General features: G+C 49.8%; 1 protein-coding gene across 1 annotated transcript in view; it reads left to right on the top strand.

The window, feature by feature from the left end:
• UNC93A (unc-93 homolog A) overlaps positions 1–26,498 on the top strand; it is a 226,717-nt gene extending 200,219 nt beyond the window's left edge. Inside the window, exon 8 of the mRNA XM_029596970.1 lies at positions 25,870–26,498. Within this exon, the coding sequence (XP_029452830.1) occupies positions 25,870–26,138 (269 nt within the window). The 3' untranslated portion in view covers positions 26,139–26,498. The remainder of the gene's footprint in view (positions 1–25,869) is intronic.
• Positions 26,499–27,925: the final 1,427 nt, after the last annotated feature.

Here is a 27,925-nt window from a genome sequence, read left to right as displayed (position 1 = left end):
GATGGATCTTTGCGCCATGTTTTTTCTAGGCTTCTCAATTTGTGCTTTAGTAGCTTTAATTCAGGAGTGTACCAGGGTTGTCTAGATTTAGCATCGGGGGAGATTTCTTTTGTTATTAGGGGGCATAGCTTGTTGGCTGTGTCATTGGTGATGTGGCTCCATGAGGTGAATGCGGTATCAGAGTCCTTGAGGTCTAATTTTTTGAGGTTAACTGTAAGGGTGTCTATGAGTTCGTCTCTGGGACATGTTTTTCTGAATTGTATGGTAGTTTTGTTGTTGGGGTGTTGTGGGAGGTTTTTTAAGGAGCAGGTTGCTTTGATAAGATAGTGGTCGGACCAGGGTACTGGCGTGTAAGTTGGGGGGCTAGGAAGGAGGAGGGAGTTCATGAAAATAAGTTCTAGTGAATGTCCAGCTTTGTGGGTGGGTTTGGTGATGATTTGATGGAGATCCATTGCTAGGAGGGAGGTTAATAGGGATTCAAAACTGTGTGAGAGGGGATGAGAGTCTATGTGGAGGTTAAAGTCTCTGAGTACAATGGCAGGTATATCATTGGTTAGGTTTGATGCTAAGCATTCAGTGATGGGTGAAAAGTCAGAGTCTAAGATGCCAGGAGGAGTGTATATTAGGCATATTTGTAGGTGGTGATTTAAAGAGGCCTACTTCATATTTGGGTGGTAGGTTGACTGGGTATTGTTTTAGCATGAGGTGTTTTTTTGCAACTAGGAGGAGGCCTCCGCCTCTTTTTTTAGGTCTGGGGATTGAGAAAATGTCATATTCTAGGCTTGGGAGTTGGTTAATTAGTACGGTGTCAGTGTCCCTTAGCCAAGTCTCTGTTACAGCACAGAAGTCTGGCTTTTCGTCTAAGAGGAGGTCGTTTAGTATGAGGGTTTTCTTGGTTAAGGACTGAGAGTTAATCAGGAGCGTGGTGAGAGTTGTGAGGCCTAGGAATTGTGTGAGTGGTGTGAGCATGATTGGGATGAGTGTGCTAGGTTGCGAGTGTGCTGGGGGGTGGTGGTGGAGTGTGTGTCTGTAACGGTTGTATATGAGTTTGCATATGGGGAATGAGGCCATTTGGAGTGTGTGGCCGGGGTATACGAGGTAACAGGGTGTCTGGAGGCGGAGGGGGTGGGGGATTGCAGGGGGAAGTAAAGAGCGAGCACAGTAAGTTGATTACAGAGACACAAAGAGTACACAACGGGTCACAGTGAGGTGCAAGCCTCTTTGTCGCGCCCCTTAGGTGCGAGACGCGTGGAGCAAGACGCCTTGGAGAGCGGTCTCAGTTTTATAGGCTTGCTTGGCAGGAAGTGAGGTCAGCCGGGTGGGCGGGTTCGGTCTGCGGCGAGCTCGGGCAGTAGACGGCTTCAGCTCCAACTCGGACCCCGGTGGGTCTCCCAGGCCGAATGCCACGAGTGCGAGGGTAGCGAGGGAAGCGGGGACAGTAAGCGGTAGGTAAGCTGATTCGGCGCAAAAGGAAGGAGAATGGCCTTGCCTGCTTGACTTACTCAGGAAAACAGAATGCAGACTGTGAGATTCTTTAAAGTCTGTGGTGGTTGGACGTCTGTGAGGTTCAATATCCGATTGCGGGGTTCCAATGTAATGGTTATAGAAGAGCGACAGAAATGTTTAAGGTCCTGGAATGTAGGTTTTGCTCTATTCTTTGGGTCTGCACGGAGGGTCTGCACGAAGGGGCGCACAAAGGGGCGGGCCCCTTTGTCGCGCTCCTTCGGCGCGCGGCGCCTGGGAGCGCTCTGTGTCTTTTAAATCCGGTAGTTGGTTGCGTCGAGTGAGGTAGGTAGACGGCGCGCCCTGATGACGTTGCTAGGCCTCTGCAGGAAAACGTTTCTCTAGAGGTGGGAGGGCTCGCGGTGGGGGGGCCTGTCGGTGCGGAAGCGGCGGCGAGGACGAATCGAGAAAGCAGCGAGTTTCCCCGCGTGATCGGCGCGGGGACCCACGGAGGTAGGGCAAGAGTAATGGCCTTACCCCGATGGGCTCAAGCGCCAAACGCGCGGGCCTCTCTCCCAGCTCTACCTTGCTCCTGGGCTCCTGGACGTCTGCTCGGGTCCTGCTGTCGCGGCAGGACCCGCCTCGCCCTTCTGACAGCAGCCTCGCCCTTCTGACAGCAGGACCCGCCTCGCCCTTCTGACAGCAGGACCCGCCTCGCCCTTCTGACAGCAGCCTCGCCTGCTGTCAGAAGGGCCCTCTGGGGCTCCTCCCCATTGGTTCCTACTCTGCTGGCCTAAGGATCCACTCTCGTAATAGCTAACCAAGGCCACGAATCCAGCTGGGGCTCCTGCCTTGCAGGCAATTCTTGGGCAGGCCCAAAGAGTCTAGGAACAACAAAAGGTCCTGGAATTCTGTGGCCGCCACCTCTGTCCAGGCCGCTCCTCCTTCTAGCTTCTTGGATTCTGCAGCACCTCTCTGACCGATAATTTCCTTACTGGCTCCACCTCACTATGCAGGAGACCCTCAGCACTGTCGTGGGTTCCTTAACCAGTGCAATATGCACTCTTGCCTACAGGCTGCACTGTTCCCAGATGCTTTAACCAAGACGACGTATATCCTGTCTCTGTTAGAAGAGAAGGCCCTGGCCTGGGCCTCACCCTTATGGGAATGTTCTGATCCACTGCTACTGGACCTTTCGAGTTTCTTGGCATGTTTTTGGGCCATCTTCGAGACCCCCAGACGGCAGACGCAAGACAGCACGGAACTCCTTCATCTCAGGCAGGGTAGTTGTTTCCTGATGGAACTCACCTTGGAGTTTCATACCCTATCTACTGAACTCCATTGGGAAGAGCCATGTCTGCGAGCTTTAAGATGGCCTTTCCCTTAAGATAAAAGATGAGCTCGCAGCCCGCGAACTCCCAGGAATGCTTGACGCGTTAATTGACCTGGCTGGGAGAATTGACCGCTGCCTCCGGGAGAGGTACTTCGAGCTTGCGGGGTCCAAGAGACGCACTACTGGATCTCCTTGGCTGCATTCCATCTCACCAAGTGCCTCCCCGCAGTCCTCCTCAGAGGCCTCTCCGGAAGAGCCCATGCAACTGGGCTGAGGTTCCTTGTCAGCAGAGGAAAGCCAAAGGTGGGGCCGTTCATGTCTCTGCCTTTATTGCGGGGGTTCTGGACACCTCCTGGTCCAATGTCCAGTGCAGCCGGTAAACTCCAGAGCCTAGGGTTCTCAGGAGGAGTGACCCTAGGCCTAACTGCTCCTGTCCCTCCACTCACTGCTCCTGTCCCTCCACTCACTCTGACCTTCCGAGGCTGTAGCCTATCTACCCTGGCTTTGGTGGATTCAGTGGCCGGTGAGAACTTTCTCATGCAAGAAATCATGGACCAGCTATCGATTCCCACCCAGCCTTTTCCTGTTCCACTGGTAGGGATGTGCAGAAGGAAAACATTAGGGATGTGAATCATTTTTTGACGATTTAAAATATCGTCCGATATATTTTAAATCGTCAAAAATCGTTAGAGGCAATATATAATAGGAATTTCCCCGATTTATCGTCAAAAATCGTAAATCGGGGGAAGGGGGAAGGGAAGGGGGAGGGTGGGAAAACCGGCACACTAAAACAACCCTAAAACCCACCCCAACCCTTTAAAATAAATGCCCCACCCTCCCGAACCCCCCCAAAATGTCTTAAATTACCTGGGGTCCAGTGAGGGGGTCCCGGTGTGATCTTCCACTCTCGGGCCACGGGTGCGTTAATAGAAATGGCGCCGGCGCTACCTTTGCCCTGTCACATGACATACGGCTGGCGCTATTTTGTATTACCTTATGGCCATATTGCTGTATTGCAAAATGGCGCCGGCCGTATGGCCGTATGGCCGGCGCCATTTTGCAATACGGCAACACGATTCGAGTGCAGGAGGTCGTTCCCGGACCCCCGCTGGACTTTTGGCAAGTCTTGTGGGGGTCAGGAGGCCCCCCAAGCTGGCCAAAAGTCCCTGGGGGTCCAGCGGGGGTCCGGGAGCGATCTCCTACGCTCGAGACGTCGGGGGACAGGATCCAAAATGGCACCGGCGCTACCTTTGCCCTGTCATATGACAGGGCAAAGGTAGCGCCGGCACCATTTCTATTAACGCACCCGTGGCCCGAGAGTGGAAGATCACACCGGGACCCCCCCACTGGACCCCAGGTAATTTAAGACATTTTGGGGGGGTTTGGGAGGGTGGGGGATTTATTTTAAAGGGTCGGGGTGGGTTTTAGGGATGTTTTAGTGTGCCGGTTTTCCCGCCCTCCCCCTATTTACGATTTACACGATATTTAAAAAAACAAAACTGCGATGATCCGATTCCCTCCCCCCCAGCCAAATTCGATCGTTAAGACGATCGATCACACGATTCACATCTCTAGAAAACATTTGTTTCAATTCGTTTTTCGTTTCGCCGAGACCCAAATTTGTTGCATTAGTTTCATAGGGGGGAAAAAACTAATTCGTTGATTAGTTTTATTAGTTTTTCATTTTCCCATTAAAGTCAATGGGGGAAGTATTTGCAGCTTATTATTGGCTGCAGAATTGGGGTTTTCTTATCAATTCTGATGAAACTTCTGGGGAGCAATCATCAGAATGAGAAAAGTGGCATGAATAGCCTAAGGCATTGTAAAGGGGCAAAGGGGTACCAGGAGTGGAAGAGTGCTTTAACAGAGGTGCAAAGCAGCAGCGAGAGTGTCAAAAACACACCACAGCTTCAAAAGAGAGCACTGATAACAGTTGCATGAACCCTCGAAGGCAGCACGACAGGCAAAGTGGCAAGACAAGTGGCATCAACATCCTACAGCACAATGAAGGGGGAACATAGCAAGCAGAAAGAGTGTCAAAAAAAAACCACAAGGTGCCGATAAAGGGACAAAGCAGCAGAAAGACTAGCACCAACACACTGAGGAACTATGATAGTGACAAGAACACCACAAGGAGTAAAGTGAGTCATCTGGTGTATGCAGCAAGGCAGAGTGGCAGAAAGTTGATAGGGGCAAGACAGGCTGGCAGAGTGGAGGTAGTCTGGCCCCTTTGGTTTTGATAGGGGCAAGACAGTCTGGCAGAGCTGAGATAGTCAGGTCCCTGTGGTTTTGATAGGGGCAAGACAGGCTGGCCCCGGGGAGAGTTCCCTTTCCTTTGTGCAGGAAAGGGCTCCCTAGAATGGATTGGCCCGTAGAGCATGAGCCTTCAAAGTGTGGTGAGTCGACATGGAGGAGGTTTCCATGTGAACAGCGGTTCTGGTTCAACATGTATCAATGGGTACTAAGAGATAGGGTGGCTACATCCGGGGAGAGTTCCCTTTCCTTGGAAACCCTGGAAAGGGTTTGCCCCGAAAGTATGGTGGTTCCATTGGAGTCTAGTGAATGCCCAGAAGCTATTAACTGCTTATTCAATTCAGTTGATGACAAAGGAACTTGAAGAGCTCTCAGAAATAAGAAAACTGCTACTCAAGTCCAAATCTACAATATCAACCCATGTTGACTTTGTACCCTACACAGTGCCTCTGTAAACTATGCGAACACAGAGGATGAACTAGAGTGCAACTACCACCAGTTTTCTATAGTACTAGAAACATGCAGACAGGCACATTTGAGGTCAGGCCCTTGCAGTGTCATAAGGGCTGGACAGTGAACATTGCAGACAGGCACAGCATTTGTGTTCAGGCCGTTGTAGTGTCATAAGGGCTGGACAGTGGACACTGCAGACAGACACAGAGTTTGAGGTCAGGCACTTGCAGTGACATAAGGGCTGGATGGGCAGGCACAGCATTTGAGATCAGGCCCCTGTAGTGTCGTAAGTCTGGACAGTGGACACTGCAGACAGACACAGCATTTGAGGTCAGGCCCTTGTGGTGATGTAAGGGCTGGACAGTGGACACTGCACACAGGCACAGCGTTTGAGGTCAGGCCCTTGCAGTGACATAAGGGCTGGATGGGCAGTTACAGCATTTGAGAACAGGCCCCTGTTGTGTTGTAAGTCTGGACAGTGGACACTGCAGACAGACACAGCGTTTGAGGTCAGGCCCTTGTAGTGATGTAAGGGCTGGATGGAAAGGCACAGCATTTGGGGTCAGGCCCTTGTAGTGATGTAAGGGCTGGCCAGTGGATACTGCAGACAGGCACAGCATTTGTGGTCAGGCCCTTGTAGTGTCGTAAGGGCTGGACAGTGGACACTGCAGATAGGCACAGCGTTTGAGTTCAGGCCCCTGTAGTGATGTAAGGGCTGGACAGTGGACACTGCACACAGGCACAGCGTTTGAGGTCAGGCCCTTGTAGTGATGTAAGGGCTGGCCAGTGGATACTGCAGACAGGCACAGCATTTGTGGTCAGGCCCTTGTAGTGTCGTAAGGGCTGGACAGTGGACACTGCAGATAGGCACAGCGTTTGAGTTCAGGCCCCTGTAGTGATGTAAGGGCTGGACAGTGGACACTGCAGACAGGCACAGCATTTGAGGTCAGGCCGTTGTAGTGATACAAGGGCTGGATAGTGGACACACAGGCACAGAGTTTGAGGTCAGGCCCTTGTAGTGACGTAAGGGCTGGACGGGCAGGCACAGCATATGAGGTCAGGCCCCTGTAGTGTCATAAAGCTGGAAAGTGGACACTGCAGATAGGCACAGCATTTGAAGTCAGGCCCTTGTAGTGACATAAGGGCTGGACAGTGGACATTGCAGACTGGCACAGCATTTGAGGTCAAGCCCTTGTAGTGAAATAAGGGCTGGATGGACAGGCACAGCGTTTGGGGTCAGGCCCTTGTAGTGACGTAAGGGCTGGACAGTGGACAGAGCGGCACATGAGGTCAGAACTTTGTAGTGTCATAAGGGCTGGTCAGTGGACACTGCAGACAGGCACAGCATTTGAGGTCAGGCCCTTGTAGTGATGTAAGGGCTGGATGGAAGGCACAGCATTTGGGGTCAGGCCCTTGTAGTGACTTAAGGGCTGGCCAGTGGATACTGCAGACAGGCACAGCATTTGTGGTCAGGCCCTTGTAGTGTCGTAAGGGCTGGACAGTGGACACTGCAGATAGGCACAGCGTTTGAGTTCAGGCTCCTGTAGTGATGTAAGGGCTGGACAGTGGACACTGCACACAGGCACAGCGTTTGAGGTCAGGCCCTTGTAGTGATGTAAGGGCTGGACAGTGGACACTGCAGACAGGCACAGCATTTGAAGTCAGGCCCTTGTAGTGACATAAGGGCTGGACAGTGGACAGACAGGCACAGAGTTTGAGGTCAGGTCCTTGTAGTGACATAAGGGCTGGATGGGCAGGCACAGCATTTGAGGTCAGGCCCCTGTAGTGTCATAAGGCTGGACAGTGGACACTGCAGATAGGCACAGCATTTGAGGTCAGGGCCTTGTAGTGACATAAGGGCTGGACAGTGGACACTGCAGACAGGCACAGCATTTGAGGTCAGGCCCTTCTAGTGAAGTAAGGGCTGGATGGACAGGCACAGTGTTTGGGGTCAGGCCCTTGTAGTGACATAAGGGCTAGACAGTGGACAGACAGGCACATGAGCTCAGAACCTTGTAGTGTCGTAAGGACTGGACAGTGGACACTGCAGACAGGCACAGCGTTTGAGGTCAGGCCCTTGTAGGTCATAAGGGCTGGACAGTGGACACTGCAGACAGGCACAGCGTTTGAGGTCAGGCCCCTGTTGTGACATAAGGGCTGGATAGGCAGGCACAGCGTTTGAGGTCAGGTCCCTGTAGTGTCGTAAGTCTGGACAGTGGACACTGCAGACAGGCACAGCGTTTGAGGTCAGGCCCCTGTTGTGACATAAGGGCTGGATAGGCAGGCACAGTGTTTGAGGTCAGGTCCCTGTAGTGTCATAAGACTGGACAGTGGACACTGCAGACAGGCACAGCGTTTGAGGTCAGGCCCTTGTAGTGATGTAAGGGCTGGATGGAAGGGCACAGCATTTGGGGTCAGGCCCTTGTAGAGACGTAAGGGCTGGACGGGCAGGCACAGCATTTGAGGTCAGGCCCTTGTAGTGTCATAAGGGCTGAATGGGCAGGCACAGCATTTGAGGTCAGGCCCTTGTAGTGTCGTAAGGGCTGGACAGTGGACACTGCAGACAGGCACAGCATTTGAGGTCTGGCCCTTGTAGTGTCGTAAGGGCTGGACAGTGGACACTGCAGATAGGCACAGCATTTCAGGTCCGGCCCTTGTAGTGACTAAGGGCTGAAGAGGCAGGCACAGCATTTCAGGTCAGGCCCTTGTAGTGTTGTAAGGTCTGGACAGTGGACACTGCAGGCAGGCACAGCGTTTGAGGTCATGCCCTTGTAGTGATGTAAGGGCTGGACAGTGGACAGACAGCCACAGTGGTTGAGGTCAGATACATGTGCTGATATTATCTGGAGCATATGAGGCAGTTGGAGCTGCTGCAAGGCTTTAAATTGCTTTTTTTCATCATGCCATTCACAGGGAAAATTTGGAAACCCAAGGAAAGGCTTGTTTATTTTCAAAAACACTAGCATTTCCATCAAATCTGGTGCCAGCCTTGAGCGGTGAGGGCTCATGTCATTGAAAATACATGTTCACCGGGCACAGTAGTTGGTGGACTTGACAGATATCGCTGAGCCACTTTGGCTAGGTGTGGCCAGACAGTGGATTTGTATACCCAATATGCCAGCGGATCTATCTGCATATCCTCTATGGGCTCTGTGAGATACCATGTCACTGACATTTGTGCTGGTGTCTCCTTTGTTTGGATGGGCTGAAAGTCCTTCTTGCCATCTGCTTTCACTCTAGCCCATTCCAGAACAGATGCTTGTTTATGGGCAACATGGCTTGGCGTACTGAAGTGGAGGAGGAAGTACTAGCTGTGCCTGACAGAGTGCTGCTCCTACTTGAGCTTGCACTACTCTCTGAAGTGCCCGCTGTTTCTTCCTCTTCTTCATGCCTAATCTGTCTCTGCCTATGGCGCTCCTGTTCACGGACTTTTACTAACAGCAGGTCCTTCACAAAATGTGAGATAATCGGACTGTAGGGCGAGTTTCCCTTTTACAAGGGGATCACAGATGGTGGCAAGCATGTATGTGTGGTCTTTTGTTAAAGGTCTTAATCTCTCTTGCACCTGCTTCTGCAAAAAGCCCAGACAATGCTGCACATGGGGTGTCATTACCTCTTCCTGTTTAAAGCCCTCCAAATTTTCCTCCAGAAAATTAACTATAGGGATGATGTCAGCCAAGATGTCACTTCTGGAACTCAGCTCCTCTGTGGCATCCTTGAAGGGCTGCAGGATTTTTACCAGCTCACTCATGACTAATCAATCATGATGCCCTAGGGGACTCTGCACACCTATGTCCATTGCCGCAGAAAGTTCATGAAGGGGTGTCTGCTGTTCCACTAACCTCTGCTGCATTAAATAGGTGGAATTCTACCGGGTGCCAATGTCTTGAATGAGACACTTTTGAGGTATCACCAAATCAGTCAGCTTTTGTCGGAGAACCTGCCCCGTCTTCACACTTCTGTGGAAGTGCGCTGCTATGTTCCTGCACTTGTGTATTAACATATGCAGGTATTCATTCGCTTGATGATTGGACTCCAACCCCAGAGCTGACTTCACTAATAGATGCAGAGTGTGTGCAAAATATCTGATGTTCTGAAAGCGCCCGTCACATATATGTTTGCACCACTGTCTGTGACAAAGAACCCTGCTTGAAGATTCCTGTCTCGCTGGTGTAGTTGCCAGCCCGCCAGCATCTATCTAATGCATGCTAGAATATTGGCTGAGGTATGGGCCTCGTCCGTCAGCTGGGTGTGCAGTAAAGCCCACCTCCACTCTGATACATGTTCACTAATAGAGCTGCTGCCTGCCCCTGCCTCAGCCAGGTCCCACCAGTGTGCTGTCAGGGAGCGGTAAGAGAGTGCAGCATTCATGGCAGTCCAGGTATCGCAGGTGAAATGCACACTCCCCTCTGCCTTAGCTAGCAGCGCTTGTATGTGACTCAGAGATTTTAGATTGGAACACCTCCCTTTTTAACTTTAATGGGGGACTGGCACTTCCTTTTGAAGTGCGTCCTCTGCCAGTCCCAATCACTTGACCATGTCTACCTTTTCCTGATATCATGGATTTAATGTCACTGCCTACTAGGGATTTCAATTAAAATAATTATTTCTTTATTGGTGAATGAACACCTCTATACCAATAGATGTGAGTCTGGAAAACTGCTCACAGATGCACGGTGCAGTGCCTTGATGTACACTACAACTGAGACTGCTGTATGTGCACACACCAAGGTTTTAACTACAAAAGATGCCTACTGGGGATTTTGCTTAAAAGACCACTGCTGTACCAATATTTGTGAGTCTGAAAAACAGCCCACAGATGCATGGTGCAGTACCTTGATGTACACTACAACTGAGACTGCTCTGTGTGCACAAAAAAATGAAACAGCAGAGAAAAGACTTGATTGGAAGCCTGAGCAAGCACAATTAAATTCCTAGTGATGCTGCTTCTTGTTTGAAAATACCAACTCACACTATCTCCCACCCACACCCTGCCTGTGCCTGCACCAACCTACACCAGAGGGGTAAGATAAGCAGCAAAATGCCACTGCTGGCAGCTTGTCTCAGTGGGAGAGACAGAGAGACAATCTGAGTTCAATAAAAAAAAGGGCGGTCAAAAAAGCCTAGCTGGCACTGCAGCAAAAATGAACAAATATCTTTTTCAATGGAAAATTCTATCAAAGTAGCTAGCAATTGAATACAGATTTGAGACACTCAGACTAGCTCTGAATAAAGCCACCTCCCCGGACAACACCCACACATAAAGGGCATGGCACGCCGTGTGCTTAAGGTATAAATAGTACAGCATCATCAGGAACAGCGTCACAGAGCACTGAGTGAGAGCGGCAATTGGCTGCATTAGAAAAATGCTTAGCTCTGATAGGTTGCATTCTCGTCTCCTTGCCAACCTGTCTGACCCACTCTATGACAGAGCTGTGAGGTCACTTATGGCTCACAGGAAAGGGTTGGTTTTTGCTATGGATACTCCCACATGGCCTTCTCCTATTTCAAACGGCCACTAAGAAATCATTACGAACCAAAAGAATGAACCTAATATGATATATTTTATTCATGGGGGATCGCCATGCGTTTTGCGAACCCACGAATCAAACCAACAGGGACTTATGCATTGTGGACTGCACATTCATTGAAAACAAATGCACATCCCTATCCACTGGTTCTCATCAATCCACTGAGAGCCCTTGCCAGGTCGAATCACTCATACAACCATTCCACTGGAGTGCCTGAAGAACCTGGGCATCATGAACACGTCTCCTTCTATGTCATACAGAAGGCCATTCACCTGGTGGTCCTGGGTATCCCATGGTTGCAGCAGCATAATCCTCAAATTGATTGGACTTTTCTTCAAGTCAACCACTGGGGTTCCTCTTTCTACCCTAAATGTTTCCTGGCTTTCGGTGATCTTTCTCCTGAACCCAGCCTTGAAGTTCTGGCGGGGCTGCCTCCTCAATATGCTCAATTTGCGGATGTGTTTTCAAAGAAAGCAGCTAGCACCTTGCCACCCCATCGGCAATCGGACTGTGCTATCAACCTGATCCCGGGCTCCACTCCTCCTCATGGCAGAGTATACCAGATCTCAGAACTGGAGACCCAAGCCATGACAGCCTACATCTGGGAAAACCTCCAGAATGGGTTCATCCGCCGTTCCAACTCGCCAGCTGGAGCCGGTTTCTTTTTCATGGGAAAAAAGGACAGGTCTCTCCGGCCCTGTATTGACTATCGTGCTTGAACCGCTACCCTTTGCCTCTGATAATGGAGGGGCCCAGGTATTTTCGAAATTAGATCTTTGAGGGGCATACAATCTTGTCCGAATCAAGGAGGGTGACGAATGGAAGACAGAATTTAATACAAGAAACGGCCATTACGAATATCAAGTCATGCCGTTCAGGCTCTGTAATGCGCCCGCCGTCTTCCAGAACTTGATGAATGAGATCCTCCATGACCTTCTATATATCTGCGTAGTCGTGTATCTGGATGACATTTTAATATATTCCAAGGACCTGCCAACCCACCGACAGCATGTATACCAAGTCCTAAAGATTTTGAGAGAGAACAGTCTCTATGCTAAACTAGAGAAATGTGTCTTTGAGAAGACCTAGCTGCCCTTCCTGGGCTATATCGTGTCCAACCATGGGGTTGAAAATGGACCCAGCCAAGAGGAAAAGTATTCTGAATTGGCCCTGACCGACGGGCCTGCGCAGTCTTCAATGCTTCTTCGGCTTCGCCAATTACTACTGAAGCTTCATTAAAAATTACTCCTGCCTGGCTGCACCTCTGACCAGTTTAACCCGCAAAGGAGCACCGGTAAAAGATTGGCCTGCCAAGGCTGAGGAAGCCTTCCTGGCCTTAAATCAGGCCTTTCTACATCACTCCTGCCTCCATCACCTGGATCCCTGACTGCCCTTCATCCTGGAATTGGATGCATCCTCAGAAGAAGTCGGGGTTGTCTTAAGCCAGCTCAACTCTGCCGGGATGTTACGTCCCAATGCCTTCATCTCCAAGAAGTTCACTCCAGCTCAACGGAATTATACGTTCGGAGACCAAGAACTCTTGGCAGTCAAAATGGCCTTCGAAGAGTGGCGCCAGTGGCTTGAGGGGGCCCAGCATCGTATAACGGTTTACACCGACCACAAGAATTTAGAGCACCTGCACCAAGCGCAGTGCCTTAACCCTCACCAGGCCCGGTGGGCCCTCTTCTTCACGCACTTTGATTTTGAGCTGCGTTACTGTCCTGCCTCCAAGAACCAGTGAGCAGATGCCCTCTCACGCTCCTTCTCCCCGGAAAAGGTCCCTGATAATGTGAGCCACATCATTGACCCTGTATGTGTGATCCTTGTAGCTACCCAGACGGTCCCCACAGGAAGACTGTGGTACTACGCAGGCTGCGAAACTGAGTCTTGGCCTGGGGTCACAACTCTCCTTCTGCCGGCCATCCCAGACAGGCAAGAACTCTGGCACGTCTACTACACTAGGGATGTGAATCGTGTCCTCGATCGTCTTAACGATCGATTTCGGCTGGGAGGGGGAGGGAATCGTATTGTTGCCGTTTGGGGGGGTAAAATATCGTGAAAAATCGTTAAAAATCGTTAAAAATCGAAAAATCGAAAAACCGGCACATTAAAACCCCCTAAAACCCACCCCCGACCCTTTAAATTAAATCCCCCACCCTCCCGAACCCCCCCCCAAATAACTTAAATAACCTGCGGGTCCAGCGGCGGTCCGGAACGGCAGCGGTCCGGAACGGGCTCCTGCTCTGAATCTTGTCGTCTTCAGCCGGCGCCATTTTCCAAAATGGCGCCGAAAAATGGCGGCGGCCATAGACGAAAAAGATTGGACGGCAGGAGGTCCTTCCGGACCCCCGCTGGACTTTTGGCAAGTCTCGTGGGGGTCAGGAGGCCCCCCACAAGCTGGCCAAAAGTTCCTGGAGGTCCAGCGGGGGTCAGGGAGCGATTTCCCGCCGCGAATCGTTTTCGTACGGAAAATGGCGCCGGCAGGAGATCGACTGCAGGAGGTCGTTCAGCGAGGCGCCGGAACCCTCGCTGAACGACCTCCTGCAGTCGATCTCCTGCCGGCGCCATTTTCCGTACGAAAACGATTCGCGGCGGGAAATCGCTCCCTGACCCCCGCTGGACCTCCAGGAACTTTTGGCCAGCTTGTGGGGGGCCTCCTGACCCCCACGAGACTTGCCAAAAGTCCAGCGGGGGTCCGGAAGGACCTCCTGCCGTCCAATCTTTTTCGTCTATGGCCGCCGCCATTTTTCGGCGCCATTTTGGAAAATGGCGCCGGCTGAAGACGACAAGATTCAGAGCAGGAGCCCGTTCCGGACCGCTGCCGTTCCGGACCGCCGCTGGACCCGCAGGTTATTTAAGTTATTTGGGGGGGTTCGGGAGGGTGGGGGATTTAATTTAAAGGGTCGGGGGTGGGTTTTAGGGGTTTTAGTGTGCCGGCTCACGATTCTAACGATTTATAACGATAAATCGTTAGAATCTGTATTGTATTGTGTTCCATAACGGTTTAAGACGATATTAAAATTATCGGACGATAATTTTAATCGTCCTAAAACGATTCACATCCCTATACTACACTACTACACTACTACACTGCTACTGGTGGCCCAGTATGCGTTCGGATGTTAACACCTACGTGGCCTCTTGCCCAACCTGCGCCCAACGAAAAGCACTCACGGGCAAACCCTGGGGCCTGCTCCAACCTCTGCCTCCACCTAGTGAACCCTGAACATACCTTTTGAAAGACTTTCTGGTGGACCTACCCCCCTCCGGAGGGAATACCGTGATCTGGGTCACCTTGGATCGATTGTCCAAGATGGCCCACTTTGTGGCTCTGCCTTCTCTTCCTTCAGCTGCACGCCTAGCCTAGCACAATATTTTACCCAGCACATCTTTAGACTCCACGGCCTGCCTCAGCACATTTCCTCAGTCGGTGACCCACAATTCACCGCCAAGTACTGGCAAAATCTCTGTAAGAAGTTCCACATCACTCTGGATCTTACTTCAGCGAATGGCCAGGCGGAAAGGACGAATCGCTCCCTTAAACAATTTCTGTGAATGTACATCAATGCCCACCAAGATGATTGGGCTGAACTACTCCCTTGGGCCTAATTCTCGCACAATTCCCATCCCTGCACTTCCACGGGGGCTTCCCCGTTTCAGTCTATGGCAAGCAGCTGCTTCCCCCTATTCCACTACCGCTTCCGGTACCTTCACCGGCTGCCCAGATGACAGCAGAGAGCCTGAAGAACTTGTGGTCACAGGTACGGAAGATGCTCCTCAAGGCTGGTAGTTCAGCCAAGACGTTCGTGGATCACCACCGCCATACCGGACCTCAATATCATCCTGGCCAAATTTTTCCATCCTTCAGCAACTGGGCTCAGTGACCTACCAACTTCGCTTACCAGCCTCCTTGAAAATCCATAATGCCTTTCATACCTCTTTACTGAAGCCCTTAGTATTATCATGGCCCTCCAGGAAGTTACCCGAAGCTCCATCTGTGTCCACTGAAGAAGATACCACTTACCAGGTACGCGAAGTCCTTGATGTCCGGAGATAGGGGCACAAGTGGGAGTACCTGCTTGAGTGGGAAGGATTTGGCCCTGAAGGAAATTCTTGGGAACCCTCTACCAACATCTTTGATAAAGACTTGATCAGGCAGTTTCACCGGGATCATCCCAAGAAACCCAAACCCCCGGGGAGGGGGATTAGAGGAGGGGGTACTGTTGCGAATGTCGGCCGAATGGGACCGCAGCCAGGCTCCCCCACCTACCGGCTCGGCCGACCCTGCCTCCTCGGACCCGGGAACCTCGCTTCAGCTGGCGGTCACAGCTGGTGAGCCGTGCCGCGGCCTTCCTCCCGGCCCGCCATGCCAACGCCCTGTGCAGGACAGCAAGCCGACTGCTCCTGCTCTGGCCTTCCTCCTGACCCCCGGCTTCCCAGGCATGCTCATGCGCCACCTGATCCCTTTTCAGGGGTCACCACGAGAGGGGCCCGGACTCCACCTCCCAAGCCTGCAAGTATATATGGCAGGGCCTGCTTCTCAGGCCTTGCCTTGACTACTCCTGGCTCTAGTTCCTGTTTGGATCCTTCATCTGCTGATTCCTGTTTCCTGTCTTCAGTTTCTCTGTGCCAAGACCCTTCCCTTCCTGACTACACTGCCTGCCAAGACCCTTGCCTTCCTGACTACGAGATACGCTGCTTGCCTAGACCCTTGCCTGCCTGACTACGAGATACGTCGCCTCCCAAGACCCTTGCCTCCCTGACTATGAGATTCACCGTCTGCCTACATCCTTGCCTGTGGACTCTAGTGTCATCATCAGCCTGAGACCCCACGTAAGCCCAGCTGGCCCCAGTACCCAAGGATTGAACCTGCGGGGAACGAGGGCTGGTAGTGGTGAAGATCCTTCAGGATCTCAGGTCTCCTACAGCCTCGCCTGCCATCAGAAGGGCCCTCTGGGGCTTCTCCCCATTGGTTCCCTACTCTGCCGGCCCAAGGATCCACTCTCGTAATAGTACTTGCACGACATCTCTTAGCCCTGCCCCAGAATGCTCATGCCCTATCCACACCACATGCACATGTTATAAAATTGATGTGTCCTTGTGCATGCGCCAGCAAATGCACGCAAATTTGCGCACACATGTCGTTTGAAAGTTACCGTCTTTATCACTAAAAATTATACAAAGGATTCAGCTTCCAAATCATGATTGCTTATTGTATTTGATTTTTTTAAAAATCTTTCTTGGCCCATTTGATTTCAGCTTGGTAAAACTGAATAATCTCCTTTCTAAATGCCTTACCTGTCTTTTAAATAATGATAGACCATAGTGATACCACGGAGAGCTTCTCTCAACTGGATAAGTGCATACATCTTATCTAGCATGATCTTTAGAATAAAGTTCTAGTATCCTAAAATCATTAGGAAATTGTTAAAGATTTGCAATTGTTTCTTTTAAATAAAACATTTTTCTATTTCTTAATGTTGTGGAGAAAGTCTGTTTGTGGACCCTTGGGCCGGCTGACTGGAGAGAGGACTCTGGTCGGTGGGAAAGGAGCCGGGAGGTGGAACAGGTCTGGCGTAGAGAAGGAAGTGTTCGCCCTGGAAACCCAAGACCCCCCCAGGAGGAGCCCGTAGGGGTCCGGGTCGCTGGGACTTAGGAGGTCTGAAGGTTGAAGCAGGTTGAAGTCCGAAGAGTCGAGAAGAAGTCCAGTGGTCGAGGCTGGCAGAAGACAAGAGGAGTCGAGCAGAGGTCCGGTGGTCGAGGCTGGCTGAAGGCAAGAGGAGTCGAGCAGAAGTCCAGTGGTCGAGGCTGGCTGAAGGCAAGAGGAGTCGAGCAGAAGTCCGGTGGTCAAGGCTGGCTGAAGACAAGTCAGGATGCTGGAAATGCAGGAGCGAAGCCACAGGGAACAGGCAGGAACAGACGGAACTGGAACAAACAGGAACGGAGCACGGCAAGGAACACAGGAGCAAGCAGGAACCAAGGCACAACAGGAACAAGCAGGATCCAGCAGGAAAGCAACTAAGTACTCACAGGAGCGACCTCATTGCAAGGCGAGGAAGGAGAGAGTGAGGCTGGTTTAAATAGAGGGCCAGCGTCTGACGTCAGGAAAGGGGCGGTTCAGCACTTCCGGGTGCTGGACCTACAAAGGCTGTTCCCTCGCGCGCGCGTTCCCCGGCGGGGGGAGGAGCTGGAAACGAGCCTCGATGGCGTCTCCACGAGGGAGACGCCATTGCCATGCTGTCGGGCAGGCCCGAGCCTCGGAGGAGCGCAGCAGGGACGGGGAAGCCGGCAAAGAGGTAGGGACCCGGTCGCCAGTCTGGCGACCGGAATCACAACAGTACCCCCTCCTTTACGCCCCCTCTTCAAAGGACCAGGTTTGTCCGGATGGTCCAAGTGAAACTGTCGCAGGAGAGACTAGTCCAAAATGTTGCGAGCAGGCTCCCAAGTATTGTCTTCGTCCCCACATCTTTCCCATGCAAGCAAGTACTCCCAACGTCTGTTGAGAAACCGAGCATCCAGTACTTCTCGTACCTGAAAAGTGGGATCTTTGGCCGTGGGTGCTGGAGTGGACTGGACCGGTTTAGGATGGAATCTTGAGAGTATGAGTGGCTTCAGTAGCGAGACGTGAAAGACATCATGAATGCGTAGGGTGCTGGGTAGCCGTAAGCGGTAAGATACCAAGCCCACTCTCTCCGCTACACGAAAAGGACCGCAAAACTTAGGTGCTAGCTTCTTAGAGGGCTGTCTGAGATGGAGATTCTTAGTACTGAGCCATACTTTGTCCCCTGGGAGAAACAGGGGTGCGGGTTTTCGATGTCGGTCAACATAGCGTTTAGAAGAGAGTGCAACCTTTTGAAGTCGGTGTTGGGTGGAAGCCCAAAGCTTCCTTAGTTGGTTAGCGATAGACTGGGCGGCAGGTGAGGAGACAGGTACCGGAACTGGTAAGGGTGGTTTAAGCTGTTTACCGTATACAACCTGGAAGGGTGATCTTCCGGTTGTGGTGTGTATTTGATTGTTGTAAGCGAACTCTGCCCAAGGTAACAGGTCCACCCATTTGTCCTGTCTGTGGTTGATGAAAGCTCGCAAGAATAACTTCAAGGACCGGTTCATTCGTTCTGTTTGGCCGTTGCTCTGTGGGTGGAAGGCAGTAGAGAAGCTTAGTTGAATCTTGAACTTTTTACACAGAGCTCTCCAGTACCTGGCGGTGAACTGGGGGCCACGGTCGGAGACAATGTCCTGAGGCAGACCATGGATGCGGAATACATGGTGAGTGAACAAAGAAGCTAGTTCAGTAGCAGAGGGGAGTTTGGCTAGGGGCACAAAGTGAGCCATTTTAGAGAATCGGTCCACAGTGACCCAAACTACAGTCTTGCCTTGAGAAGGTGGAAGTTCTACCATAAAGTCTGTGGCAATATGTGTCCAAGGTTCCGTAGGAACAGGTAATGGCTGTAGCAACCCCCTTTGGGGACCAGTTAGAGGTTTTTGCAGAGCACATGTGGGACAGGAGCTAACGTAGAGAGTAACGTCTCGCCGAAGTCCAGGCCACCAATAAAAGCGGTTTATAAGATCTAGTGTTCTTCGTATTCCCGCATGCCCCCCGGTTAGGGAGTCATGTCCCCAGGCCAAAACCTTTTTACGAAGTTTTTTGGGTACGGTGGTCTTAGTCGTGGAATCAAGCGGGGTGAGGTTTAGTTGGATACATGCAGGATCCAAAATGTGTTGCAGCGCTTCCTCCTCCTCAAGTTGGGTGGTGCGAGATAGGGCATCCGCCCGGGCATTTTTCTTCGCAGGTCGGTACTTGAGGATGAAATCAAAGCGACTGAAGAAAAGCGACCATCTCGCCTGACGAGGGTTCAGTCGTTGAGCTTGAGCTAAGTACTGTAGATTTTTATGGTCCGTATATACGGTCACTGGGTGGTTCGCTCCCTCCAGCCACTGCCTCCATTCTTCGAAGGCAAGCTTAATGGCAAGGATTTCCTTGTCTCCGATGCCGTAGTTGCACTCAGCAGGTGAGAATTTTTGGAGAAGTAGGAGCAAGGCATTAACTTGCCAGAGGCATCGTGCTGACTGAGAACGGCTCCGACTGCTAGACTGGAAGCGTCTACCTCTACAATGAAGGGGTACTGTGGGTCCGGATGGCGTAAGCAAGAGGCTTGTAAGAACGCTTGTTTTAATTCTTCAAAAGCTAGACAAGCACCAGTAGGCCAGTCGTGAGTGTTGGCCCCCTTGCGAGTAAGTGCGGTGAGAGGAGCCACCTTCCGAGAGTAGTGTGGTATGAAGTGCCTGTAAAAGTTGGCAAACCCAAGAAATCGTTGGAGAGCCTTCAAGCCCGAAGGACGGGGCCAATTGGTAATAGCGGAGACCTTTTCTGGATCCATTTGGAATCCAGTGGATGAAACGATGTATCCTAGAAAGGGAAGTGAGTCACACTCAGACTGACACTTCTCTAGTTTGGCGTATAGATGATTGTCTCTTAATACTTGTAATACGTGCTTGACGTGACGGCGATGTGTAGGAAGGTCTGGCGAGTAGATCAAGACGTCGTCGAGGTATACGATGATGAAGGAATGGAGCATCTCTCGGAGTACCTCATTCATGAAGTTCTGGAAAACGGCTGGGGCGTTACATAACCCAAAGGGCATTACTAGGTACTCGTAATGTCCGTCCTGGGTGTTGAAAGCTGTCTTCCACTCGTCCCCCGGACGAATACGGACTAGGTTGTAAGCCCCACGCAGGTCGAGTTTCGTGAAGATTTTCGCTCCTTGTAGTCTGTTAAGTAGTTCTGGTATCAAGGGAAGCGGATACCGATCTTTCTTAGTGATGGTATTTAACCCTCGGTAGTCGATGCATGGCCTGAGGGTGCCATCTTTCTTAGCTACAAAAAAGAAGCCTGCCCCGGCCGGCGAGTGAGAGGGGCGAATGAAGCCCTTAGCAAGGTTCTCAGTGATATAGTCCGACATCGCCCGAGTCTCAGGTAATGACAGAGGGTAGACTCTGCCACGCGGCGGAGTGGTGCCTGGAAGGAGATCAATAGCACAGTCGAAAGGTCGATGAGCTGGAAGAAGTTCTGCTTTTTGTTTAGAAAATACATCCGAGAGGTCTTGATACGGTGAAGGGAGCTCCAAGGCTGCCTGGCAGAACAGAACTGTGGGTCTTGGAGGCAAGTTCAAGCAGTTCTGAAAGCAGTAAGCGCTCCACTGGGCGATCTGAAGTGAATCCCAATGAATCACCGGCGCGTGCTGCTGTAACCAGGGAAGACCTAAGACTATGGGATGCACTGACTTCTCTAGCAACAGAAAGGAGATGCTTTCGGTATGGAGAGTCCCAGTCCGAAGAGTGAGAGTTTTAGTGATCTCAGAGATGTCACCTGGTAGCGGTGTGCCTCGGATAGAGGTGACACGCAGCGGGGGGTTTCTGGGTATTGTAGGAAGTCCGAGCTGATACACTAGTTCTTTCAAAATAAAGTTTCCCCCAGCCCCGGAATCAATAAAGGCCAGGGTTTGGAATGAAACTCCTGGGTACTCCAGGGTCACAGGTACTGTACATTGAGGAGCAGCATTAAGACAACCTAGGGAGATCTCCTCCTTCCACCCTAGGCTCGAGCGTTTTCCGGCCTCTCAGGACATTGAGCCAGAAGGTGACCCTTGGTACCGCAGTACAGACATAGTCCTAGGGTGCGCCGACACCTCCTCTCCTCGTCGGTTAAAGGCGTCCGCCCAATCTGCATGGGCTCCTCCGAAGGATTATGAGTAGGAGTGGACGGTGTTTTGTGAGACGAGGCCAGAGGTCTTGAGAATGTGGGTGCTAGGGAAACTGGCCGACGGAGCACTCGACCTTCCTTAGCACGCTGCTGCAAGCGCCGGTCAATCTTCCCAGCCAAGTCTATCACCTCGTTCAAGGTGGGAGGAACATCCCGAGTCATTAGCTCGTCTTTTATGCGACCAGCGAGACCCTCCAAGAATATGCCCCGCAAGCAGTCGTCTTGCCACCCCAATTCCATAGCCAGGGTGCGGAATTCGATCGCATAGTCCGCCCGCGAGCGAGGCCCTTGTTTCAACTGTAGAATCTCTGTGGTGGCGGTAGTCTGGCGAGCAGGCTCATCGAAGGTTTGTTTGAAATGAGCCACAAACCCATTCAGGTCTTGCAGCATGGAGTCTTGGTGTTCCCACATGGGTGATGCCCATAGCATCGCCTTCCCATCAAGTAGGGACAAAATGTATGCCACCTTGACGGCGTCAGAGGGAAACTGCCCCGGCAGCAAGGAGAAGCGGATAAAGCATTGGTTCAAAAAGGCCCTGCACGTCTTGGCATCTCCAAAATAACGCGTAGGGGCCGGAAGTTGAGTCTGCACGGAAGGCTGTGGTGCTGGCGCCGGAGGTGGGGGCTGTGCCGCCTCTGGAGGCCTGGCGTCCAGGCGACTTGCCAAGCGGTCGACTGTAGCAGCCAACAGCTCTAGACACTGCAGCTGTTGCTGAATTCTTTGGGCCATTCCCGGAATGGCTTGCAGGCCAGAAGAGTCCGCCGGGTCCATGGCCTTGCAAACTGTTGTGGAGAAAGTCTGTTTGTGGACCCTTGGGCCGGCTGACTGGAGAAAGGACTCCGGTCGGTGGGAAAGGAGCCGGGAGGCGGAACAGGTCTGGCGTAGAGAAGGAAGTGTTCGCCCTGGAAACCCGAGACCCCCCCAGGAGGAGCCCGTAGGGGTCCGGGTCGCTGGGACTTAGGAGGTCTGAAGGTTGAAGCAGGTTGAAGTCCGAAGAGTCGAGCAGAAGTCCGGTGGTCGAGGCTGGCAGAAGACAAGAGGAGTCGAGCAGAGGTCCGGTGGTCGAGGCTGGCTGAAGGCAAGAGGAGTCGAGCAGAAGTCCGGTGGTCGAGGCTGGCTGAAGGCAAGAGGAGTCGAGCAGAAGTCCGGTGGTCAAGGCTGGCTGAAGACAAGTCAGGATGCTGGAAATGCAGGAGCGAAGCCACAGGGAACAGGCAGGAACAGACGGAACTGGAACAAACAGGAACGGAGCACGGCAAGGAACACAGGAGCAAGCAGGAACCAAGGCACAACAGGAACAAGCAGGATCCAGCAGGAAAGCAACTAAGTACTCACAGAAGCGACCTCGTTGCAAGGCGAGGAAGGAGAGAGTGAGGCTGGTTTAAATAGAGGGCCAGCGTCTGACGTCAGGAAAGGGGAGGTTCAGCACTTCCGGGTGCTGGACCTACAAAGGCTGTCCCCTCGCGCCCGCGCGTTCCCCGGCGGGGGGAGGAGCTGGAAACGAGCCTCGACGGCGTCTCCACAAGGGAGACGCCATTGCCATGCTGTCGGGCAGGCCCAAGCCTCGGAGGAGCGCGGCAGGGACGGGGAAGCCGGCAAAGAGGTAGGGACCCGGTCGCCAGTCTGGCGACCGGAATCGCAACACTTAACACATATTCTAGCTGGAAAATTCTGGTTTTCTAACATACATTTCATTTAAAAAATTCTCAGACAATGATTGGACCAAGGAAAAGGCAAGACAGATATTGAATCAGAGGTAATGTCACCTGTCACTTGGGGCAGCATATGCCCTGCCTTATGCATGGGCTCTGAAATCCATTGACGAAAAATTAATCTTTAGCTCTACTAACACTGTCAAAATGAACATTAAAATCCACTAAAAGTAAGTAAACATATATGGATAACTTGCCACACAAATACTGATGACATCTAAAGAATCAGTAAAGGATTACAAAGCCAGCCTGCATCAATTTAAATTAACAATGTTAATGTTACATTAACATACATTGTTGAGGTTGCAAATTTAGGGGTCATTTACTAAGGATTTTTCCCATAGACACAGAATAGGACTAAAGTCTTAAAGGTGAATTTTGAAAGCCCAACGCGAGCCAAAATTCGGGTATGAGTGAATAAATTTTGCCGGTGCATGCTGGTGTATTTTAAAAGCATCCCAGATAAGCATATACTTTCTGCTGTGAGCACAAATAAAAAGTTCAAAAAAAGTGGCAGGACACGGTCATGATCTGGGTGGGGCATGGGCGTTCCTGGATTTAAACTTGAAATAAGTACGTAAATATTTATGCACATTGGTGCACGCTGGGGTCCCCTGCCATGTAACTTTACTTCTGCTATGGATGATGTGTAACTTATAAAATAAACCATCTAGACAGATCAGCAGGGTTTTAAGGGTTGGGCCTAACGGGGGAAGGAAGGGTATTAAACTCGAGGGGGTTTAGAAGTCCTGTTCCTTAACTGGGCAAACTGGGCAAACTGGCAATGGTGTTGGCGCACGTGTCTTTTAAAATACCCCCATTTATGCAGTAAAAGCGACATTTACGTGCATATTCACGCGTCCACTTAAAATTGCATGCACATGTGCACACAGTCAGGCTATTTTATAACATGTGTGCATATACGCGTGTATGTTATAAAATGTCTGTGTCCCTGGAAGCAGGCGACCAATACATGTACATGTGCACCCGCATGCCACTATGAAAGTTTCCGTCTTAGTAAATGAGGCTCTTAGTCCTTTAACTTAATTAATGCAAGCTGTAGCACTTTTGTAATGCACTTAAAACAGAGTTCTGTTTTTGTTGTTTGTTAGATATGTTGAATTTTTGTCTATTTTATTGTTTTAATTTAAGCAGATTATGTATGTTTTAAACTGTAAACAGTTTTGATTAAATTTTATTTGTAAAAGCGGTATACAACACTTTTAAATAAATAACTAACTTTAAGATGGACGAGCACAGTTATACGCAGGTGTGCGGTTATATGCATGTTATAAAATAGCTAAGTGACACGTATCTGTGCGCCTAATTGTAAGCTTGTGGTGTCCAGCATCATAAGTAGACTTACAGATGCTCATCTGATGTTATTTTACAACAAACGCACATCTAGCCAATGACCAGTTTCACCAGTTCATCGACCAGTTGAGTTTGCCCAGTGTTCAGCTAGGTCCTCCCAACCTCTCTGGTTCTTTAGCCTGCAGTCCCCCCAGTTACTACAGATTCTCAAACACTTCACAGATGTCTATATATAGACTTACACCTCTATAGTATGTGGCATTGGACCTGGGTGCATGCCCAGGGGCGTAGGTACTTGCACGCACATCTCTTGGCCCTCCCCCAGAATGCTCATGCCCTACCCACACCATGCCCACACTCCACCCCTTTTATCTCCAATGCGAAACATTATACATCAGGACTTTTGCGTGCATACGGGCAGCTTTAAAAGTCTGCTGGACATGCACATGAGCTGCATGCATACCCATCTCTCGATTTTTGTGTGCATCAAACTTTTAAAATTCACCTTTCAATGTTTTCTTTTTTAAAAAGCAATCTCTCCGCTATCCTCTGTTCCCTACATTTATTGCAGAAAGTAGATTTGGGCGGACCAGATAAAGAAAGTCCCCCTTCCTAAATCAAGTTTCTGTAATACACAGAAAGGTGAATTTTACAAGCCTGGTGCACACCAAAACTGGGAGATACATGCACAAGTCAGGCAGGCACGTGCCGAGTGGATCTTAAAAGCCACCAGGATATGGCATACTTGCCACTACGCGCTCAAATGAAAAGTTCAAAAAAGAGGCTATGAGCATTCCTGGATTGTAACTAGAAATTAGCATGCAAATGCATACGTGCATAGGCACAGGCTTTGTTCCCCTGCCACGCAACTTTACTTCTGCTATGGATGACATGCAAGTTTTAAAATAAAGATAAATAGACAGATTGGCTGGATTTTAAGGGTCAGAGCTAACAGGGGAGAAGGGAAGCTATTTAACTAGGGGGGGGGGGTTTGGAAGTCTTATTCCTTACCTGGGCAAACTGGGAACAAATTGGTAAAACTGGTAATGGTGTCGGCACGCATGTCTTTTAAAATCCTCCCACTTACGCTTAAAATTGTGAGCACATGAGACCACTGTCAGGCTAAAAATGACTGTGCCCCTGGATGCAGGCTGAAGAACGCCTGTTTAAAAGTTACCGACGGAATGTGTAGCTCAACTTAATCAAGTCAGCGATATAAATAAAGATTGGGCTGTTGTCTCCATTTTTTTAAATGATTTTAGATTAAAAAAAGTATGGACCAGATTCACTTAGCATTTTCGTCATGTAAATAAGAAAAATAAGAAGCTCCAAGCCACTGAACTTTCACATCACAATTTGTTGAACTCCTCGGGTGCTATATCCCATCCTCCTCTTTCCTCAGCATCAATGGATACCCTTTCTCATAAAACTACAGATCACACTATTAGAAAGGTGGGAAGAGTATAGAGGAGTAGAAAGATATGTGGCCCACAATTAACAGATCTCCTGCTGCAGATTCACCATGGCATGGAGCTGAAAAAAATGAATATTTACATTTGCGGTGCACTGCTTGATTACCATCACCATTCTTATCTTATAAATTCATCCTTTCAAAATGTACTGTTTGAACATCACCCACTTTCACACCTTGCAACTAACATACTGAGGCAGAACATGAAATTTCCTAAACACAGCCACACCACCAACAGCGGTGGCTAAGGGTCAACAAAGTCTCTTCCCCTCCCCTCTTTTTCTTTGCCTCTACTTCTTGCTCATAAATAAACTTGATTTCTATGATCCTGGCTATGTCCATGTTCCTTGCAGGTGTTTCTTTTTTTTGTCTGTTTTGAGAAAACAGGCCACCAATCCTTCTCATAAGTAATTGTGAGGGAGAGTCAGAGGTTCTACTGAAGATCAACTTACAACATATTTTGGAAACTGGGCCATTACCATTTACATAAAAAAAGATAACTGAGGGAGAAAATTGGCAGACTAGTTGGGCTTTATGGTCCTTAACTTCCATCATATTCTATTGTTTCCATGTTAATTTCTCCTGTAATTTTTTTACAGCACTATATGGAGTTTTGTTTGATGAACACAAGGAGGCAGCATTTGCAAATTATCGCCTCTGGGAGTCACTGGGATTTGTCATAGCATATGCATATAGCACCTATTTATGTGTCTATGTGAAGCTATACATATTGCTCTCAGTGCTGATAGTGTCAATTGTGCTATATGGCCTAGCTGAATACCAGGAATACAAGAAGAAATCATCTATAAATTGTGATGCCGAGAACAAGGAAGAGTCAGTTGCTAAAGTTAAGCAAACATATATGTAATCAAAAGAGATAATGTTGTAAAAGTCTATGCTTACATATTCAGTGTTTACTGTCCTAATGAAAGGTGTTCAATATGCAATATTTCTAATATGGATATTTACCTATTTTTAAGTAACTTCAAAGCTTTTGAAGAAAGTACCTACAATGGCTTTAATAAATTCTTGGGCTATATCACATTTGGATTTTTCTTAACTGATAAAATTGCACAGTATTTATATAGAAAATAAATATTCTTTTTCTGGATCTCAGCATTCCAAGAGACAGTCAGTGCAGAATATTTTTCCTACTTCATTCCTGTGAGAGTAGAGAGTCACAGCTTCTTGCACTTCAATGCTGCTTTCATTAAGGGTGGATCCAACTCTGGCATCCTACTCAGATTAGTGTTTCTTACCAAAATATCTGTTGTCCATTTAAATACAAGTTTTTCTGAAAATTTTAGCAATATACTTTCATCCTTAAGAATTGCAGTTTTCAAATGTGGCTCATATAGAAAAATCTATAAAATTATCAGGTAAATAGTAGTAATATGTCGATCTTTTGAAGAGACTATACCCTCTCGGGCGGATTTTTAAAGCCCTGCTCATGTAAATCCGTCTGGATTTACGCGAGCAGGGCCTTGCGTGCCTATTTTCCATAGGCCGCCGGCGTGCGCAGAGCCCCGGGACGCGCGTAGGTCCTGGGGTTTTAGGAAGGGGGCGTGTTGGGGGGCGGGACCCGATGATGCGGCGTTTCGGGGCGGGGCGCGGTGTTTCGGGGGCGGGACCGGGGGTGTGGTGCTGGCCCGGGGGCGTGGTCCAGGCCTTCGGACCAGCCCCCGGGTCGGAGCACGGTGCGCCAGCAGTCCGCTGGCTGGCGTAGATTTACGTCTGCTTCTCACAGGCGTAAATCTACGGACAAAGGTAAGGGGGGGGGTTTAGATAGGGCCGGGGGGTGGGTTAGGTAGAGGAAGGGAGCGGCCTCGGAGGGAACGGAGACAGGCTGCACGGCTCGGCGCGGGCCGGCTGCCCAAAATCGGCAGCCTTGCACGTGCCGATCCAGGATTTTAGAAGATACGCGCGGCTACGCGCGTATGTTATAAAATCCAGCGTACTTTTGTTTGCGCCTGGTGCGCAAACAAAAGTACGCGAACGCGCTTTTTAAAAAAATCTACCCCTCTGTTCACAAGAGATATGCCCAGGCCTGAATACTGAATACATTTGTATGAAAAAAATAAAAAAGAATTGATTTTTTTAATCAGGTACTTTCAACTAGCAATACAACCTCAGGATCACCAACAGTTCTGAAGATGCAATACGCATTAAGATTTCTGAGTTTGTAGTAGATTCTCAAGACCAACAATAGATTTGAAATTACAGTACAGGGGCATTTTTTCAAAGCTATTTGCACTCAATGTTTTAAACATTTTTTGAATGTTTTAAATGTAATGTGATTTACAGGATTTTAAATTGTGTTTATAAGGTATATTAAATGATATTATGATTGTTTTTCTGTTATCCACGCTGGATGATATTACTGGAAGCAGTGAAATATATGAGTTTGAAATAAATAAATAAATAAATACATTGGCTATCTGAAAATTGCTTTCTTTCAATCTACTTAAAAGTATACCTGGTGTTCCACAATGCACATACTTCTAGCTGTTTTGGGGGGAGGCATTCCTGGGGGCATATTTTGGTTGAGATTGGATTTTCAAATCCACATGAGAAAATTCCATAAGAAATCTACTGGAAGAAAAAGAAGCTATAAAAGTCCACGGGTACTTGGTGCAAACTCCACAGGCAAAATAG

Source organism: Rhinatrema bivittatum, chromosome 3 (genome assembly GCF_901001135.1).
Source record: "Rhinatrema bivittatum chromosome 3, aRhiBiv1.1, whole genome shotgun sequence".
NCBI classification, from domain to species: Eukaryota; Metazoa; Chordata; class Amphibia; order Gymnophiona; family Rhinatrematidae; genus Rhinatrema; species Rhinatrema bivittatum.
The sequence above is the reverse complement of the archived record's forward strand: the minus strand, read 5'-3'. Positions and strand labels throughout refer to the sequence as shown.